Source organism: Botryllus schlosseri, chromosome 7 (assembly GCF_051294905.1).
Source record: "Botryllus schlosseri isolate E-star chromosome 7, Bs_hap1, whole genome shotgun sequence".
In the NCBI taxonomy this organism is placed as follows: domain Eukaryota; kingdom Metazoa; phylum Chordata; class Ascidiacea; order Stolidobranchia; family Styelidae; genus Botryllus; species Botryllus schlosseri.
The window spans coordinates 13,381,570-13,402,510 of record NC_137242.1 but is presented as its reverse complement, the minus strand read 5'-3'; the positions used below and the strand labels follow the sequence as shown (position 1 = coordinate 13,402,510).

The following is a 20,941-nucleotide window of genomic DNA, read 5'->3' as shown; positions in this document are numbered from 1 at the left end:
ATTGCGCCAGAAAGCGGACCGTAGGTGTTGTGCTGCCCCAGACCGATACTCGCGCTGGCCATTCAATTGATTGACTTTAGCACGCCGTTGTGCTTCGCGCGAGTATCTATTCCTAGGGGGGCGTTTACGGCCGGGAGGGCGGTTGCAATCAGAGGCACGGTCAGTCCAGAGCTCCAACTCACGTTCAAGGTGCCCGAAAGTCTCGGCGTTGTGAGGACATCCGGACACCAAGTCCGCAAGTTCCGAGCGCAACTCGCGCAGGTCGACTTTCAAGATTTTGATATTTTTTAGGTCAAAATCTTCCATTTTTAGGTCAAGGAAATCCCCCTAGTGTTCAGGCAAGTGTAGCTATACTGGGTATTCCCCTATGTACCAAATACAGAACGCGTTCATTATCGCAATCGCATGTAAAACGTGTGCGAAGTGTTACAGAAGTAACAGAACTAGTACGGTGAATTGAATAGGTTATTACGAGAATATCCGACACAACGCAAGAAATGTCTGCTACAGAGGCTCGTACGCCATGCAAGGACAATGAACATGGCATAAACATCACCGAGGCATTGCAAACGATATCAGAAATACAAGAGTTATTATCGTGCAATTCATGGTACCGTAAGCAGTATGAAAACTAACTTGCCCCGAGACGAATTATTTATCTTTCTTTTCGTTGATTCTTCAGCCTCCGATTTGTGGAAAACCCGTTGATAATGTGGAACTGTGATCACTTGTTTTGTGGGTAAGTGACAATTCATGTTAAATAAGAAAGTGGTTATCGACCACGTATCCATGTCCAGTCCATGGCCAACAGGGCTAACGTGTTGTTTATATTATTCCGAGCCTTTCCAAATTGACTAATAGATACGGTACTCTTGAAGATGCAAACCAGAATTTAGGTCCCATTATTGCCTACCTATGTTCTACCTGCCTTAGTGAGACTCTGAGACAAACTACGGTACCTAAACATTGTAAGTGAAATTTTACATTCGCTTTGCAAAGTCGTTGATAAAATCTTGAATAACTCGTATATAATATTGTAGTAATAATATAGTATATAATATTGTAGTAATAATATAGTATTGAATAACGCGTATATCGAATAGGTTTGAAGTTCCAAGAATTGTACCCAACTTGTGAGTGCTTTTCAGTTTCTGCATTGGATCGCGAGACTCTTGTCCTATATGTGCTGCGCCAGCGTGGAAGGAGGATCAATTAACTGTTTCATCATTTACTACTCTTGCAGCACTATCTACCGAGATGAAAAATTTTCTGCATGGTCAGTACTGTTGAATTGGCCTGTTAGAATTTTTTCAATAATAGGGAGCCAGACAAGTGACCTCTAAACTGTGTGATGCGAATCTTTTGTGAATCCACACTACAAAAAATAATAAGACAATTTTGGTCTTATTGTCTTAAAGTGACTTTTTATGAAAAAATGTCTCAAAGACCAATCGATCTTAACCCTTACGAGGTGGGGCCATATTTTGCAGAATTGACCTTCACTTTTCAAATTCTCACCGTGACCCCACGAGGTCTTGAATCTGGGCCGTTCCAGTTTACAAGTGGGCGGAGTATAGCCCTCTACCGATTCCACCCTTGATCGACACCCCATTACATGTGTGAGGTTTTTTAATAAGTTTAAATAAAAAAGATTTTCCCCCAAAAAATCTCTCTCTCTCTCAATTTACAAGGCTGTCCCTCAGGATGGCGTCAGAGAGAGGAATGTGATGCTTCAGTGCTTAGCCACTGTTGCCTGGTTTCAAACAAGCCGTCAACCATGATTGTAAACCGCACGGTTCGTCAGATATCGAAAATGGAAAATACATATAAAATTTACAAATGGGCGTGGTAGGTGAGTGGTTATCAAGGTCAAGTTCATGATCAAGACTCAATCGGCCGCTGCAGTCCGGTTTATGGCATAAAACAACGCGATATGCTTTCTTTTGTCATATCCAACCATTTGCAGGCATAGTAAACATGTTCATGACTCATATGCCGACTGAATTTCCACTTGAACTTGACCTACATCTTGAAAATCACTGAAGCGTGACCAAAATTTACAAATCCCCCTCAGAAAACGCTCCAGAAAAGGTTTTGATGTTTGAAACGGTGAAAATTTACACAGAAAACCGTACATGTCGACTTCTGATGTTCTGGCAGATTTTCCGACAATATTTCCCACTCGGAAAATATCCGGAAGTTATAGGTGATAACCACATTTTATTTTATTTTTAATTTTTTGTTTATTTTTACAAACCAAAATTTTTGAGTAAGGTACCAAATACATCGGAAAACTCTCAGCTTTTCAAAAAACGTAGTACCCGATGTCTAGGGCGTGTCAATAAGGAGAAATCGGTGTCGGAGACATGCCATATCATATATGATACGCCCACCTCGTAAGGGTTAAAGACTAATCGGTCTTAACAAGAATTTTTCGTCTCAAAATTAAGACCGATATTGCTTGTAAATAAGACTTTTTTTATAAAAAGTCACTTTAAGAATTTTTCGACTCAAAATTGAGACCGAAATTGCTTGAAAATAAGACCGTTGTCGCTCAAAATCAAGAGACAAATTACATCAAAATACTACGAGTGCTTTGGGGTATTCACATGTTCCACCACCACCGTACTTGTGTCTGGGGAGAGAGCCACCAATCTGACCGCATCCCCGGGTTTCGGACTATGAAGGCCTGGCAGCCTTGTACTTGTCTATTTCACTTATCACTTTGTAAACAATCCTCAAAACAATATATAATTTAATTAGAGTATAGTATTTGTGGTGGGTGCGACATGCCACCACCATTGTGTCAGTGAAAAGTGACAAGGTACAGTACTTCGAATTCTTGTTCTGGCGCAAATGCATTCTGTATTTAACTTATTTGAAGTGTGACATGTGACCAGCGAGAAATGGACAAACATGGCCCCACCAAATACGTTTTGGCTCTCCGCTCTCAAGCCACCGCTAGATTGTATTTGCAATGACCTTTGATGGATCAAAATTTGTTAAAGAAAGCTAATTACGTCTTATGCTCCTGGCTCATGACAGTTTACCATTCTGATTTATAAGACCACGGACCATGATGTTTCTTGATTAGCAAAATTTGTCTTAAAAACGAGACCGGAAAAACTGATACATCAAAAACTGTCGCAATAAGCACAATGTGTCTTTTAAGAAGTGTTTATTGGTCTCAGTTTTAAGACCGAATAATCTTGATAATTCAATGTGGTCTTAAAAAGTTTGATAAGTCCTAATTTTAAGACCGAATAATCTTGACAATTGAATATGGTCTTATAAAGCTGAATCAGTCTTAATTTTAAGACCGAATAATCTTGACAATTCAATATGGTCTTAAAAAGTTTGATCAGTCTTAATTTTAAGACCGAATAATCTTTATAATTTAATATGGTCTTGAAAAGCTGAATCAGTCTCAATTTTAAGACTTCATTTCATCAGTAAGACTACATTTGCTGAAAATGAGAGCAAATCTTCTCAATGTCTCAAATTTGAGACCAAAATTACAAATTATTTTTTGTAGTGTAGAACGCTAGTTGTATAAATATATTGAACTAAGGCAGAGGTCTCAAACACGGAGCCCGCGGGCCGCATGCGGGCCGCCAGAGCACTTCGTGCGGCCCGCGACGACATTTCAGATTTTCATTAATTTTACAACATCTAAGTGCCACATATATCTTTTCAAGTTGTAAAGTGAAAATTACCTCTTACAGCATTGCTCCGGTAGCCGAAAACTATTCATCAAACTTCACTATCCGCGACCATGCAGTAGAGATTTCCTATTTTGCCACATCTTCAATTCATGATGATAAAACCTGACCCTTAGACGATGGTCGTTTACAGTACTGTGCTTAGACGATTCGTGACTGAAATTTGTGAGTTAGACTTGGACGCGACCTTTATCAGAATTACTCAGACTCGGGCTGACTCGATGGCCAAATGAAAATGACCGGAGTGGACTCGGAAAGCCGTGACTTGGTGAGAACCATGGATGCAACAAACTACTCGCGTGTCATGGGAATAGTAATAGATCAGAAGGTCGCAGCTTAACATTCGCTAACTAAGCAAGTAGTTATGGCAACCATTGGCAATCTGTTAATTACATCTTGGGTCGCTAAACCATGTTAATAATGCCACTTAAAGGTACCGAGTATACCGTAGTGGTAAGCTCCAACTATGTAACAATGTTGTTCGGTGTTCCGAAATTTGTATAACTATGACACATTCATTAATATATTTATATTGTTATTTTTCTGCTCCAATATTCGAAGGTATTTGATCATGAGCTTAATATCCCACTTATCAGGAGTATACCCGAATCCTGGATTGGGCTGCACTGCTAAACACCAAATGTTGTGATAGCAGATTAATCCCTATTATCAATCTGTTAAATTCAAAATATATTCATAGTAGCTGCAAGATTATAACGTGACAGCTTTTAGGATAACATTATATATTTGTCCGCTCATATGGCGTCTATATCTTATAATTACATATATCAAATACAACAACACTTCTATTCAAATAGTTATAAATGTGATAATTTTTTCATGCCAGGCCTAAATTGATACAAGAGTAAATCAAATTTTTATGATGAGTGTTGAATGTCAGTCTGTTGGATTGGCTCACTTTGAATAGGACAATTTCATCCCATCAAATACGGCCTACTTTAAAAGACATGGAATACCCGTGTTGATGCTGCCGCCCGCAGCTAAGTCAAAACTGGAGAATTGGCCCGCGAGCACATTTGAGTTTGAGACCTCTGAACTAAGGCATGTGCACAAGCATATTATACAACTTCAAAGGTGTTTTTGATCAATGATGTAAGCCTCAAGTATCAATGCTTTATTGATGTACTCAACTCAAGTAGGCTTACGTGACACAGTAATCATTACTTAATGAGTTAGTTTTCTAGACAACTCGCTCCTCCAATTCAGTCGATTTTAAACCTTACTTTATTCGTATGAGCTCCCTAATTACTCACTAAAGCTTTCATTTTCAACTTCACGCAGGGTCTGTATTTGGTGTGCTTGCATATTCATATATCTACTAGTGGCGGAATCACTTCTGCTCCAGTAGCATCACTGATTGGACCGGGATTTTGCATGATCACATACCGCAACATTATTGTATATGGGCAATGTGGAAGCTTTCTCATGGAGCACAAGCATTTTCTGCAAAGCTGACATTACTCGTATTCCAAATTGCCTCTTAACATAGCGTAAGGGTTTTCAAACTATTGGTCATGGCTCAGTATTGATTTCAGAAATCATGCGATTGTGATTTGTGAACACATATCAGCTTGACAGGTAAATTGCAGTTAAGCTCAACCTATTGTTACTTTTGCAACATCATTTGCTGACGGTGCTTAACCGCTTTGAAGGGTCTCGCTGTCTTACGATGTCGATTTATCCATAAGTAAACATTGTAAACGTAATGTGTGACTTTATTTATAACTAGAAGTTCAAAAAATCCAAGTGTCCTTATCATATCCACAAATCAACAAAGAGGTCCATAAAGCTATTACTGACTTTCACCAATACATGGTTGTGTGACGGTTCAGCATTCGATCCCTCTTGAACATGAAGATCAAGCCATGGAAGAGACTTATCATTACAGCACACATAGGCTGATCACTAGGGCAAGTTTTTGTTGTAGTTAAATCCGTGGAAAGTTGGAATTATTTTTCACAAAAGTTGCACTAAAAGACCACATTTTGGTTGGTTGACTAAAAAAAGGTCAACTTCCCAGTTCCACTCCCAAAATACAGTTTTCCATCCATGTTCTCCATTGGTTGACTAAAAGTAGGCCTATATTAAAAAAAGGTCAACTTTCCGGCTCAGCTCCCGAAATACCCGTTAAAGCGTTACTTCAGTGCTGATTTCGAATTTGGGCGTGTATGTCACAAAGAATTTTTCAAAAAACAGTGACATAATCAAGTGATCTATTTACATATACTGCCATATATTTCCAGTAAAAAGTTGATTGCAGAAAAAGTTGCATGGAAAAATGGACAAAAGTTGCAAACAGTTGCGCTATAAGATTCCTTCAAACAGCTTAAAACAGCATCCTACATACCTTCCGGGTATTTAGGAAGCTGCAGGAAGCTGTAAAAAAGTTGCAAAAGTTGCAAAATCTTACCCTACTGATCACTCTCACTGACTGGACGCAAAGTAGCAGTCTTGTCGACAAAATACAGCAACAATCTGAGTAAATTTTCGTGTGAATAAGTTATTGTGTTGTTGAAATTTGTTGTACACGACTGTCGGTATGTTCTTTTCAATTCTCTTCTAGTTTCTGACGATTATTCCTGACGAGTGTCAACTGGAAATATCCGTGTTTATTTCAATATGAGTGTATCATTCAATTGTTTTTTATTAAATGTTAATAGGCCTGTGTCGTTTATTTACTAATTTAACGGGCCAGGGGCAAATATATGGTTGAAAACCTTTCACCTAGGCTAATTGACTATGGCTATACGGCGATTAACCTACCGCCCGCTTCCCAGGCCTAAGAGAGAAGAAATTACCAACAAGAGCCCAGGACAAAGCCACCAAGACCAACGATCTACCAGTTGTGCAGCCTAATTCCCACAACGTCGATAACAACGCCACAACCGACACAGACGAAACTACAGCAAAAAATGCAGAAGAAACAAACCACGTCACCACCGACACCGACCAAAACACATTGAAAAACAGCGATGAGATTATTGAGACCACCGACACATCGGTACACACGAAAGGAGACGCGAAAGCGACAGGCACCGGGTCAAATATCTCTGAAATAGATATTGAAGACACCCTGCACGAATTCCTAAAGTCAAACAATCCGGCAGGTCCCGGTCGTGGAGTAATCACCCCCATCGATGGCATGCAAGCGGGCGACGTATTAGAGCAAATATCCGTCGGTATGAACGCAGAGGTAGGTGATTGCCCAGAAAGTATGTCTGCTGAAACGGGGGGAAAACCGGACTATCGCAAAGGGGTTTTGATTTCCGAATCGGAAATAGAGACACAGCTTGACGACTGCGTCATTGCTAGTAGCGATGTGTCTGCGACAGAAATGGCGCAGCACTCCCCGGCGTTGCTTGCCAAGGTTGCTAACGACGTGCTAGACGCCAGCATGAGGAAGCTGAAGGCGTCCAGCGTCGAATGCTCTTCTGATTTTGACACGTTTGAAGTCGAAGCTCATCAGCTGATGCCGTTAAATCAACGTGATCTAGGCGGGCTGAGTGCGAGTAACGAAACGTCTGCGAGTTTCAGCTCACCGAATACCGGCGAGGCTAGCGCATCGAAAGTAAAGAGCGCGATTTTGAAAAAGAAAGGGAGAAAACTTGGACCCCGCAAAAGTGAGGCACGGGGCGTGTCACCGTTAAGCAAACGCGAGTCTGTGGGTAAAAAAGGCGACGGAAAGCGAGATAATAAGAGTGATGGGAAGAACGACGCTGCGGCGCAGGCAAAGAAGTCGAAAGGAGCGACCAGATATTTCAAATTCAAGACCAGGCCGTTTCCCGATATCTGTGAAGGTTGGTATTGTGGCAGGGGGGAGGGGTCGCGGAGACTGGCTTCTTCAATGCAGCGTGCGTACCCCTTTTGTTAGATCAGAGGTGGTCCGTTAGGGTGGAGTGAAAAATGAAAATTTTTGAATTTCAAAAAAGTGTCTTGATATGTGGTGCGAAATAGCAAATAAATAAATTCTATCATAATTTTGGGTTCATACCAGTGTTGGGATCAAGTCACTACCTTCGAGTCACGAGTCATTGCACATTTTGACTCAAGTCAAGTCAATCGATTTTCAAAGGTGACTCGAGTGAAGTCAAGTCACTCGTTTTTTGGAGGTGACTCGAGTCAAGTCACAATTCAAGTCAAATTGAATTTTCGAAGTATGATAGATGATGCGAAGTCATTACATTTTACTAGTGATGATGCAAAGTCGTTACATTTTACTAACTGGATGAAGGACAGAATAATTGGTCGTTTAGCTTGAATCAAATAATGAAATAAAAATGAATATACATGCAAAAAGGTGATGTATCGCTCACGCACACGAAGAACTGCTAATAAAATACGTGACTAACTGTATAGCTACATGCTACAGTATGTTATTATCGGCCAACACAGAGGATCGAATACGAAGCCTCGGGAAGTTGAACAAATTGATATGGTACTATTCACTACCCATCAACACATCCGTGAGAATATAAACGCATAACCTATATATACCTTCGGTTTATTAAATCATACAAGAGTGTTGGTGAATGTGAGCACTGAGCAGTGCACAATGTAAGCACTGAGCCGTCTAAGAAACGAACATACGTTTATATTTGATGAATCTATTGCTACTACGACAACGTCAGCTGTGATGGTTTCGTTTGCGGTCAGTTTATTTGTGATGTACCAATGGAGGATCACTGAAACCTACAATCAATGAATGGCTGGTTTCTCTCACAAGTGACACCGGCGTATCGCGAACAACCCAAACATACTTAAGATAGGGTGATTTAATCGACACCTTATACTTAATGACTTGAAATTGACTCGTAAATTTTGCTCCGAGTCCCGAGTCAATCCACATTTCTGAAGCGCTGAGTCAAGTCAAGTCAAGTCATTTTTGCAAAGTGACTCGAGTCAAGTCAAGTCATACGAAAAAGTTGACTCGAGTCAAGTCATGACTCGAGTCATCCCAACACTGGTTCATACACCCTCTAGTGGTCGTGCACTTGCACCGAACGAGCCGAAAATAGCCAATTTCACCACATCTTGACAACCTCTTAAACTAGAAAGCTAGTTTTGGGCTTGAAAGATGCAGAAGCAACATGTTTCTATCTCACTTCCATAGAACTTACTCTTAAAAATGAACAGAAAAAAATTTATAAGCAAATTACTGATTTTATAGGTAAAATTGAGCACCACTGGTCCGTGAAGCAGTTCTTTAACTTTTTAGAAGTGCTAAATAAGGTTTTGCAGACTACTCGTACTTCGCGGTTTTCAGTTTACAAGGCAAAACTACGACTAGAATAGCCTACTTCTCGGAAATTATTGCTTCTGCTTGCGCTCTACTTTTACAGAGTACTCCAGTACGTACTTGTTCTACTTTCTCAAGTAGCTATTATTTGACACTACTTCTGCCTCACACACTTCAGTTTTTAGGCAAAACTATTTAGGCAAAAAATTGTTGCAACAAGGTTCTGGGACTGCGCAAAATCTAGTACCGGCACCTCTGTGATTCGATTCCACGTCCAGTAGTAAGCTTTGACCGACTCAAGTCTCCGAGTATCGCCTGTTAATGATAACTTTGAAAATTCAAGCATGTATCTCTCTTGGCACTGAGCCACGGTGGCTCTCGGAAGTATGTTGTGTAGCAGATTTTAAACTTTGCAATCCTTGTATTTTATCAGATGATGGGGAGACGCAGGAATTCGTGTCGCCATTATTCACAGCGAATGACGCATTACAAATCAAGAAATCTGTGACCCGTTCTGGTAAACCTACTACGAGCAAGAAATCTGGTCGTGCAAAGGTTGGAAAATTTCTCGTTCGTCTAGTCCACTGATTCTCAAGGGACCTCTAAGACCTCTAAATTGCAGAATAATCGATAACCCAATCCGTGGTGTTTTAGCTGAGGTAGATCATCTGAAGCAGTTTACATTCATAATTGCTAAAACCTCTCGGCTCTGATCAGTAGAATGGCCATTTGGGATGAAATATCTCACCGAGTAAACTTGTTCCAATGGGAGACATTCACATCTATGGTCAAACCACTACAGGCGCGCAGTCCTTCATTCATCACTGAGGTACATGTTAACTGGTGTCAATGGACGGTCTTACATTGTAGGTATTGCGTCCCTGCTGCTGAGAAATGCGTTTACTTCACCAAAAACACTGTATAAATACTCAACCATGAATTTATTCAAGACGGCAACAGTTTTTTGTAGATTAGCAGCCTTTTTCAACTCCAAAACCGGCTCAATACAGACCGTAGATGGCCCCATTTTGAAGTACCGGTACCAGAATAGTTTCTAATTTGTCTTTTATCTGGCGTAGTTGATTAATGCTCGGGAAACTGCAGTGCGAGTCTCGGCAGTGGCATAATCAGTGCGGTTTGTTAGCAATCTTATTTCATCAATACACCACAAGACTACGATACGATGAAAAGATAGCAACAGGCATATCAAAACGACTAAGTATAGAATAATTACTGAGTGTAAGAATAGGCCTCGGCCCTTGGAGTAGTCTTTGAAATTTGTATAGACGCCGTCCTATCATTGGTAGAATGGTTTAAGATGAATCCACCGCCTGGTAGAATGGTTCAAGATGAATCCTGAGCACTCTGCAGGCCTTACACCCAGTCTTTTTACATGAAAATTAAGAAGCCAAAAGTCTATTTTCCGACCCTAACCAGCTGTGCACTTAACTGGTCAGAAAATGCCACATTGCCATAATGCTCTCTGACCCTGGTCAAACACACACAGGCAGAATGTTTGAAAAAATAGTTTATTGCAGTCATATGAGGAAAAATATATATATAGGCTACTGCATGACGAGATGCACATTGAACTCTATAACTATAGTGCATATAACGGAAAAATGATATCAACAAAATATGTTATGTAGAACTTTGCAAGTATACAAGTATACACATCATTTCTTATGTCTTTGCGGAAAACGTATACACATCATTTCTTATTTTTGTCTTTGCAGACAACAGAGTGTTCTATGAGATGGGAATTTACTAATTAATTTCTGCGTATTTTTATGACAAAGATCACAGTTACCATCTGTACAATTTTTGCAGTGATCGATCATTACAAGCGATTCGGGATTTACCTATCACGAATTTCAACACACATAATGCAGTACGGCGCAGTTAGATGTAAGCCAATTAGCCGAAAAGCAATCGGATACAAAATGAACCACTTGCAATGCAGGTATAGTAGACCGAAACCTAGGCCTATGCAACAAACTGGATTACTCATCATATCTAACTTCAGTTTAATCAGCCATGAGGGATAAGCTACACCTAGTTCAGTTTATATTACTTTTTATAGATCCTTGGCAATGAAGGCAGCAACAAAATATTCAACTACGGCTCACACTGAAAGATTGTATCGTCATCACCATAATAGTCGGTAGTTACCGCAGTGAAATAGCACACATTTTTGCAGATACATTCATCTACCATCATATAATATTGTCCTCGAAAATTTCCCAATTGGATTTCAGTAGCTATATAGCCTTAAAAAAAATCAATACCGGTACTCCCTCCAGGCTTCAGTCTTGGACTGTAAACAGCCCGCCAGGACATATTGTCATACAATTTGGTCAGAATCCATCCATTCTCCGTTGCAAGGACGCGATACAAACACCGAGACACCGTCCATTTAAGGTAGTCGACATATACCTCAGGTATGAATAAAGGACTGGAATTGCGCGCCTCTAGTGGTTGACCATAGATGTCAATGTCTCCCATTGCGTGTAACCAACCGTATTCTTGAACGTGGGTTCAAATGCCTGACCGGGTTAAACCAAAGAATGAATTGAACATAAAACTGGTATATGTGGCTACTCTGCTAATTGCGCCAGCAGCGAGGAGATGAAAGAGGGTCGTGCTTACCCAATAACCTATAACACAGTTATATCCCGTCTTCCAAGCACATCGATGGTTCAAACAAAAATGAAACTGATCTTGGCCTCGATTTATTCTCGATGTGTCGGCCCTTTGACACAGACATATTTTTTTGTTTAGAGATGTTTTATCAGGGTTTGGGGGAAAGATTAAGATTTGGAGTAGACAAGTCAATCAGGATAATTTGCTGACAATGGCAGCTTCAAATTATCCTGAGTGACCAGTCTATTCCAAATCTTAATCTTCCCTATAAACCCTAACAAGACATATTTAAGATCATTCAGGATAATGTCGTAATGCTGGAAAAGCTTTCTGGATTTGAAGCTCTCATTATCAGAAAATTAGTGAACATTTACAGTCAATTGAAATATAATTCCAGAAGTAGACTACTTTCCAGATAAGTCAAAGGGGTTGACACATCTTCGCATGAGCCATGTTCAACTGTGGTAGACATAATCACTGTTCCACAAGAACTTCAAGATCATCTGTTTAATCGGAATGATTAGGTTGAATGTGATATGCTCATTGAAAATTCTGTTTCTCGGTCGAATTCGAATCACAGACAAATTTTGGTGCGCTGTTGATAAATAAATGCAGGGGCATAATCTAGTATGAAGAATGGTCGATTGTAAAGATTTAGGTCGTTAAGGCAGTGCTCGAAAATGGTGGGAAGAAACAAGAACAATATGCGAATGCATTCATAGTCTGCGATTAGCAAATTACTCTCTCTGAGAGGACAAGAGGGGCATTTATAACGGGGTAGAGGGTTCTCTATGCCTATGTCTTGACCGACTAGACAGCGTAATGGTGGAGCTACCGGCTTCTTCATCGGTAGGTCTTGGGTTCAATCCCTAGCTGGGTCAGACCGAAGGCCTGATTAGTATCACTGGTATGCATAGCTTCCCCGTTTGGCAACAGCATCACCGGGATAGTATAGTGGGGTGGTGACAGACTGTTTCTGCACTGGCATATGCACATCATACATGCATAGTAAGTATGCATGCATATGCACAGATGGTGTGTATGTATATCATGAGTCAGTGTATATGCTGCAAAAACATCAAGGACAAAAATATGCTATGTCCTATCCTGTGCCACATTGTCTTTACTCATCTGAAGTGGAATTACTTCGTTACTTACTGGTCTCTCTATACGAACTCTTATTTTTGCTATTCAGGTGGGAACACGAATGTCGCCTAGGCACGACTCTGTCGGTACTGCCGAGACAACGCCTATAACACCCCGCAACAATCCCAAGACCAAAACCGTGCTTCCTGTCAAGAGTCCTCCATTTAGGGCGGCGAAGTCGAAGAAAAATAAAAAAGGAGAAACGCCCTTGCATATCGCAGCGATGAAGGTTGGCGACCCATTAACTTGACTTATTTTGATTATTGCTTGCTGCACGTTTCATCAAAAAGACTGAAAGCTTTGGCTCGTGAATACAGATGTCTGCAAAATCGAATATACGAGTGATTCACTTCCTAATTGAGTATGAGGCTTCGAGTCGAGTATTCAGTATTCCAGTATCGCTCATTATCACGTCTTGGGAGTAGGAATCGAGGTTGTAATGTGTCGAGTCACGATTTTTTGGTGACTCGAGTCATTTTTTCAAATGTGTAGAATGACTCGACTAGAGTCAATTTGTGTATTGGCTCGACTTCTACTCGAGTGATTGTGCATGACTCGAAAAAAGTCATATGACTCGAGACTAGGACGGCCAAGGCAGACATTTCATTGTAACTTCAATGGTTAGTGAAGTCACACATGATTGCTATTCCATCTATCAGGGGCCAGAAACTGGTAGGACTGAGGAAAATTACTATATTATAAATGCGAGACATTCTATATCACTCGAACAGGGCTGGAAAGAGTGTGTTGAAAATTGAACAGTGAACATAATTACTTGGTCTCAGTCTCGACCCTCCACTAGCAGACTCTGACTTGACTCGGTGGTGAATTGAAAATGGGTCGACTTGACTCGAGTCAAAACTATGAAATTGAGATTGACTTGCAACTTGGTTACGACCTTGGTAGGAATGGTATGGAAAGGTCAAATATTTATCCGACCACAAAGGAATTAATGCCAGTTCTGCACCACAATAAATATGATTGAGTAATTTTTCGACTGCCCGTAAACCTATTTTCGGATGTAGGCCTACTTTGCGACAATACCGTGGGTTGATCACCACTTCACTGAAATGTCATTTCTACTAACTTTCATAGCTTTGCACTATCTGTTTTGGATCCGCTCACCATGTGTTCACCATCATGTTTCAAGGCAAGTATCAAAACTATAATTCGCGTTGTTAAAATATCACTCTTCGCGGAAAGGGGCATATAATTTCCATAGGCTACTCTACAAAATCGTTGCAATCGATAGTAGACTCGGTTCCGTTCACTTACTTACTACCAATTATATGCTGTACCGTAAAAGCCGGCCTCACAGCGCAGTGAAAATTTGCAAATAACATTCCAGGGAGACGTGAGTGAAGTCAGAAAACTGACCGCCGCGAAAGTGCCGTTGAATAACAAGGATAACGCCGGTTGGACGCCGCTGGTAGGTGATAATGTATTCCGAGGGAAAAAATTAAGTTGACATAACTTCTCCGGTTTAGCATGAAGCTTGCCATCACGGGCATGTGGAGGTGGTGGAACTGTTGCTCGATGCTGGCGCCCACGTTAATACGCCCGGTTTTGATAATGAGACTCCCTTGATCGATGCCGCAAGGCAGGGTCATTCAGAGATTGTGAAAATGTTGCTGGGTCACGGTGCCGACACGGACATGAGGTTGGTGGTTTTAGCTTTATCTTTGTTGCTCATGGTCATGCGCATTTCAGATGGAACAATTGTTGTTAGCACTGTACAGTTGAATTTTAGAGGGCATAATCGAATGATTCGATTCGGACTCAAGTCTGAAGCGTGAAGTCTAATATTCAAGTACTGCCTTTTACGACATCATAGCAGTAATCCATAGTGATGTACCTTTGCGGTAGTTCTCACGTCGTCCAAAATAATTACGTATTCCTGTACCACAATTATTTTGTAGCGCTTTGTGACCATTGTGGGGACAGAAATGCTTCCATGACATGGCTTAGAGCAGCATGTTTTTCGATACTGATACCCAGCTAACTGAGGTTTTGAGGCTTCAATGACAGGAATGAAGAATTTAATCTATTAAATATCTTTACAATTGATGCACGAATCGCTATATCCACAACCACCTTAGCTAATAAAGGAGCAGCAGTACATCTGGGAGAGTTATAGTTACAATTGGGGAGAATGTTCGCATGTTATATTGTGTGGTAGAATTAAATGTGTGGCAAGGAGTTGTTTGGCTTTTAGGTATCTGGCAGCGAATTCCTAGACTCGAACTTGCGATATGTATAAAATTAATTCTAAACAATCATTTTTTCGCCCTATACACACATTGATTCAACTTTAGCACGGCTTCGAGCTGTTGCTATAATTTCCTGTCGTTTCTTATATGTGTATTTAAATGACAGCAAATAGAATTTAAAATATTCGAATCATGATCAAATGTAGCGTAATACATTCTACAACTTGTTGGATATTTGTAGTTCTCGCTATTCAGCTGACATGAACCTTCACCAGCCACATAAACGACAATGTTTTTCGTAACAGGTCATCACATGGGCTCACCGCAGTGGAGCTGACCACTAGTCCCGCGGTAAAAGCAGCAATTGAAAATCACGAGATATCAACTCAAGCTGCTAAAAATACTGTAAATTCACAAAGTTTTGGGGTAAGCTGAGATGTACGTACAGTATATACCGCCAACACTACTACCACTAGATCCACGAGGTTTAGTTGTGTAGCCAGTCAGGCATTTGTTTGATTTTAATTCCACAATGAGCACAATGAAAGCACCTCTACAACTATGGGGCAGTATAGATCAGTGCTCTTCAACTGAAGTACCCCAGGGTACACAAGCACGAAAGGTATGCAAAGATTCATCACAAACTTGTAACACTAAAGCACTGGTGTTCAACCCGGGGGGTGACGTTTGCGAAAGCTCAACAATAAGTAGTTTTGCCTGAATAACTGTAGAAGTGGAAGTGTTTTAAAACATGATCACTTGAATGAGCACGGAAAGTAGGCACAACTGAAACCGAAAAAGTATAAGTACTCCATTACTGCTCACCTCTGCCGACATGGATTGGGCATAGTGTACCTAGTGGATTTCAAATCCCCCGATTCCAATTGGATAAAAAAAATTTATCTCTCGTAGCTCATAGGAATAGGTGAGAAATCAGTCGATTGGGAGGTGTGGCAGCTGTGGAATAAACGGCACAATTCAGAAATTTGTGTTCCGTAAACTATTTCGCGAAGACAACCTTACTTGGTGACTAGATGTTAACTCATAAATGAATCCCATGGTTATTGATTTTGCCCTGTCCGACATGTGACAATTCGTGACTCATCTCGCTGTCCTCAATTTTGATAGATCTTTGGCCAAACGTGTAACCAGATGTGGTCAAAGTGTTTATCATTGGTACTCAAGTAGGAGTAGAAAAGTACTGCAAATTTCTACTTAAGTACAAGTAGAAATAGCGATTTCCAAGACATGTCAAAACTACTCGTGATGGAAGTAGAAGATTAAGATCTGAATAGTATCCAAGTACGCAGGTTCAACAAGTATGCTTGGTCGCACACCTCTGGTACCGGTAGTCAATCGAAAGTTGCTGTTTCGAAATTGCACGATGAATCTTTTCGACCAATTCAAAATTAATGATGACTAGGCAAATCCGTGGAAAGCTGCACTTTTTTTGCACAAAAGTTGCACTAAAAAGTTGCATTTATGGACAAGTTCCTAGAAATTATTAGGGTATGCATTTATGGACAAGTTCCTTGTAATTATTAGGGTTCAAGACACTGGAATTGATCTGTATCCAAGGCTTAAAACACCATACTACATAACTTCTGAGTATTTAGGAAGCTGCCGGAAGCTGTAAAAAAAGTTGCATAAGCTGCAAAAACTTGCCCTAATGATGACACTACAATTTGGTGCAGCTCTCGAAAATATATTCATTTATTGTGATTGAGGAGAGCAGCCCACCCAGTCGTTATCAGTATATCGTATCAAGCGTGTTGTAAACATACCCCAAACAATCTTCTGCTAATGAAATCCGAGTGTAAAAAAGAAGTGGTTTTGCTCACAAAACTGCTACCGGTATGTAGACGTGAAGTAGTTAAAATGCATAATCAATTGAGTAAGCATGCCAAAGTGCTCCATTCATGATCTCAGTATGAAACGCATCAAGGCTACATCACATTCGTGTTGTGTGTGTTGACAGACGACGCCGCCCGACCAGATAGCGCTCACTCATTCGTCTGCTTTGAAGTCAGGCGACATAATTCGAGGAGCTGCAATTTTGAACGCTATCGTGAATCCAAAAGACTTGTCCCTCGGTGAGAGAGCTATCGTTGAAGTATGTTTCCATTGAAATTCAGTCAATACGTGATTGGTGCACCTCAACGCGCGGGACATACGAAACCCGATATTTGCCTTTCTGATAATTTTAGCGTTTGCTAATTTCACCATCATGTTTTAGCTTTTTACCTGCTCTGTGCCAATTTTGCCAGTCTTTATTCGTTTGACAACCGTTATTTTCGTTCCGCTTCATTGCTACAGTGTTGGATTTTGTATTTTCGTTGTCATGATTTTGTAATCCGAAACATCGACGTGATTTCTTTCGTACTTTGCGTGATTTCTGAAGTTACGGGGGGGGCTGGGTTTAGGCTGGGACTGGTAGGTTGCGCAGATGTGGTAGTTCCCTGATGAGTTGCCGCGATAGGCCGCTCTAATCGCTGCATCTGGATTGCCGTAAGTTTTTTCTGTGTCTCTGTCGTACTGTTGTGACTCGTAGGTAATGAACTTAATATGGTTGAATTGCGATGCTTGGGTAATAACGTGTTTTTTTGCAGTAACGCATCACATTACTCCCGTTTATGAAGACAAACGATCGCCGCGGACATTGAAGTATCTGCAGTCCGTCGCGAGAGGCGTTTGGATCGTTGATAAAAGATGTAAGTCGTGATTTTTGAAGTCAGACGCTATTGCTCTGCAGAATATGTTCTGGTTGGTGGCTGATGACATTGATGTAGCAGTTTTTGGAATATTGGTATCAACCGGAATGTCGATATGTTAACCTATAGTAAAAAATTCAAATGGTATTGCTTCATTTTCTCAAAGTAGCGCAGTCTACATCTTCATTTTCTACGCACACACCATGATTGCCGTTGACATGGATGAAAATCTAATTACAACCAAACAAACCGCGAAATTAGTACACTGAAAACACATTCATCACTTTTGCCCAGTACTTGTCACAACCAAATAGCCGAAAACAAGGTCCAGCTTGTCACAAATAAAGGCAAATCTGGAAAATAAGGACGGTATGGCAACTCTGGCTATAGCCTTATGCTAGGAGTGTACGGTAGTCTTGTTTGTTAGTACTCTAGTAGAAGTAACGTCATAAATTTCTACTGAAGTCAAAGTAGAGTTTGTGATTTCCAAGTAAGTAAAAAAAGTATTCTAGCCCTGGTTTTGCCAAAAAACTGAAAGTGAAGTAGAAGTCATTTAACAAAACCACTTGACCGAGTGGTGCAAGTAAGCAAAAACTATTCCAATGATGTGAAAAAGTAGAACTGCTTCGTTACTTTTGGTTCTTACATCCGGTTTCCGGTGCTGGAATCAAGCTTGATTGTAAACAGAAATGTGAAAGAACTCGGCAGCGATAATTGCCTTGGTACCATTTGTCAGGGTTGGATGCTTGCATCGAAGCCGGTTGCTGGGTGAGAGAACAACCATACGAAATATTAGGTTCGAAAGAAGACGTGAAAGAAGGAGGTCCTAAAAGTTCTAGGATCAATAGAGCAGCCCAGGTGTGTAATGGCTTTTCTTGATCATTACTTACGGTGCGATGTGAGTGAAACTCACAAGTCTGTCCTGGCTACAAACAAATTTGCTAATAGAATCGTGTTTCGTAAGTCTGACGGCCAGCGAACACCAATTCTAATCACTTCTAGCGAAATTGGTATTCATGACTTCTCATTTCACCACTAGTCAGACCTTACCTTTTTATCAACATCCGGAGCAGTGGTTCTCAAACTGGGGGCGCGCTCCCTTTGGGTGGCGTGAAAGCATCTGAGGAGAGGTGTGAAGCCGCCTGAGTGAAATGAGTTTCTAGCGCTCGGAATGAGTTCAATTCGTGCTGTCAAGTTTCAACAATGGCAATAATCCTAATTGTATTGCGATTTTAAATGTCAAATATTTTTCGCACTCCACGCGATTTATCTACAGATCATAATTATTGCTCTGTGTATAGTCCGAATTTTTATATTTAAGAAGTGTCTCAACAGCTGTGACACCCTCCGTGCCATAAAAAAAATGCGTTGGAATTGCAAATATTCTGGTTTAGATATTAAGATAAGGGGGTTTGCAAAATTTTTCCCTATTAAAGGGGGATGAGGCATGTCGAAAAAAGTTTGAGAACCACTGATCTAGAGAAATTCTGACTGACCTTGAGATTTCGAGATCTGCTTTTAGTAACATCATTAGCAACTTTTGGAAGGCAGTTTATTTTCATGGACACCAGCAGCTCGTAAATTTTTCTGAAAAAATGTATTGCTTTTAATCTTTCGTTTCCTTCCAACCAGTACCCACCGATATTGCAAGGCTGTCACTTTTACCTGACTGGAAGCTTCGGTAACTCAGGTCTCTCAAAGCTGCAAATAAGTGAGATCGTCAAACTGGCAGGTTTGTTGAGTACTAGTATCACCGTAAAATGTATGGACGGGTTATTTACGTCGGTGTGCAGTGAAAAGAACCAGCAGTAGGCCTACCGACTGAACATGTTTCCGCACGCCATAACCAATGCGTCAGCTTTATTTATATAATTCCCAATTGATACCTACTCAATGTCTACACGCTGAGGTGGTCAGTAATGAAGTACTTCTTGTACTTCTTTACTTATTTGGAAATCGGTACTTTTACATGAATAGAAATTTACAACTTTACTTGTACTTGTAACTTGAGTACGACGAGTACCAACCAATTTGATATGGCAGAGTAGTCATGAATATATGTTTTGTTACAATAAGCATCGTGAATAAGAAAACCAAAGTCAAAATGTTATCTGGGTTGCAGTGAAGAAATACGAAACTATCGAGTCAACTGCAGTCCTAGTGCAATACTGAACGCAGAATGAACCTTTGACATACCCTTGCAGAGTAACCATGAGCAGTGCGTTTAAAACCGTGCTCCTCCTGCAGGTGGGACAATGTTGGTCAGGGAACCGAAACCGGACAGCGATCATGTCCAGGCGTGCACCAAGACGCCGTACCACGCACGGAGAGGCACGCCGCAGTATTTATATACATACTATGTCGTCTACGACCCAAACGGTAGGTGTTGGAATGCTAACTGTATCCGCAGGACATTTATAAAATAATGGCAGTTCTGTATCAGAATTAAGATTGTTTGGTATTTTTTCGACCATTGCACTTTGTGATAACCTTGTGGTTGTGGGTTCATCTCGACTTCGCAGATATGTCATACCGCGTGTTTCGTATGCTGCGATACGACCAGCCGAGGCTTACGGCTTTACACATTAGAAAATAGTATTGAAACTATAATCATCTGCTATAATCTGCTAACTCAACTCTTAGTGACTAGGAGATCATTTCAGTACTTTCAGAATAACTTCTCACTGCTTGATTCAGATTCGAGTAACCTAATCATTGTGTCCAGCCCCAGACCTGACTTAACTCGAGTCACTATGAAAATTGTTGTGACATGACTTTGAAACTTTCAAATGACTTGATTTGACTCGACTGAAAATTTCCTTGTCTCGTGGTGACTTGCGACTCGAAGGTACTGATCAACACTGTTTTGAACATCTATCCAGAAAAGCCGGTTCGTTGCGTGAGAAGAGGCAAAGTGTGCCCCGTGCCGGTGAGCTGGGTGCTCGGTTGCGTATCGGCGTTTGCCGTAAATGAAATTCCGGCTTGAAGATTATGCTCGGTCCCGTTGCTTCATACCCTTTTGATTAGTAATAAACCTTACTTGTTACTGATTGGTTTCGTGTTTGGTTGGGCAGTAGGACAATATGAGGTTGCTGACGGTGCAGGGTACAAGTTGGTTTTGCGAAGCCACATAGTACAGAAATCTTTTAGAAACTGCCCCAAAACAGTTTACAGGGGTGGCCAACCTTTTCCGCCAAAGGGTCACATGTAATTGGCGGACCATCGCGCTGGCCACTAGAGCGCGAAAATTTT

At 40.8% G+C, this 20,941-nt stretch overlaps 1 protein-coding gene across 1 annotated transcript; it reads left to right on the top strand.

The window, feature by feature from the left end:
- Nucleotides 1-357: 357 nt before the first annotated feature.
- Nucleotides 358-20,739, top strand: LOC145442485 (uncharacterized). Its single transcript, XM_080320405.1, has 15 exons — nt 358-610; nt 683-739; nt 1,149-1,276; nt 6,521-7,540; nt 9,413-9,534; nt 12,818-12,997; nt 14,117-14,197; nt 14,256-14,428; nt 15,284-15,404; nt 16,957-17,071; nt 17,588-17,689; nt 18,426-18,547; nt 19,322-19,421; nt 19,937-20,068; nt 20,572-20,739. The coding sequence occupies exons 1-15, from the start codon at nt 498-500 to the stop codon at nt 20,673-20,675; spliced, it is 2,670 nt and encodes an 889-aa protein (XP_080176531.1). The 5' UTR covers nt 358-497; the 3' UTR covers nt 20,676-20,739.
- The last annotated feature ends 202 nt before the right edge of the window (nt 20,740-20,941 follow it).

Bases quoted from the DNA above. Each gene is read 5' to 3' on its own strand.
- LOC145442485 (XM_080320405.1), top strand. From the start codon at position 498: ATGTCTGCTACAGAGGCTCGTACGCCATGCAAGGACAATGAACATGGC. The intron at 18,548-19,321 runs GTGTGTAATGGC...CCTTCCAACCAG, and splicing joins GGATCAATAGAGCAGCCCAG to TACCCACCGATATTGCAAGG. The intron at 20,069-20,571 runs GTAGGTGTTGGA...ACATCTATCCAG, and splicing joins TGTCGTCTACGACCCAAACG to AAAAGCCGGTTCGTTGCGTG.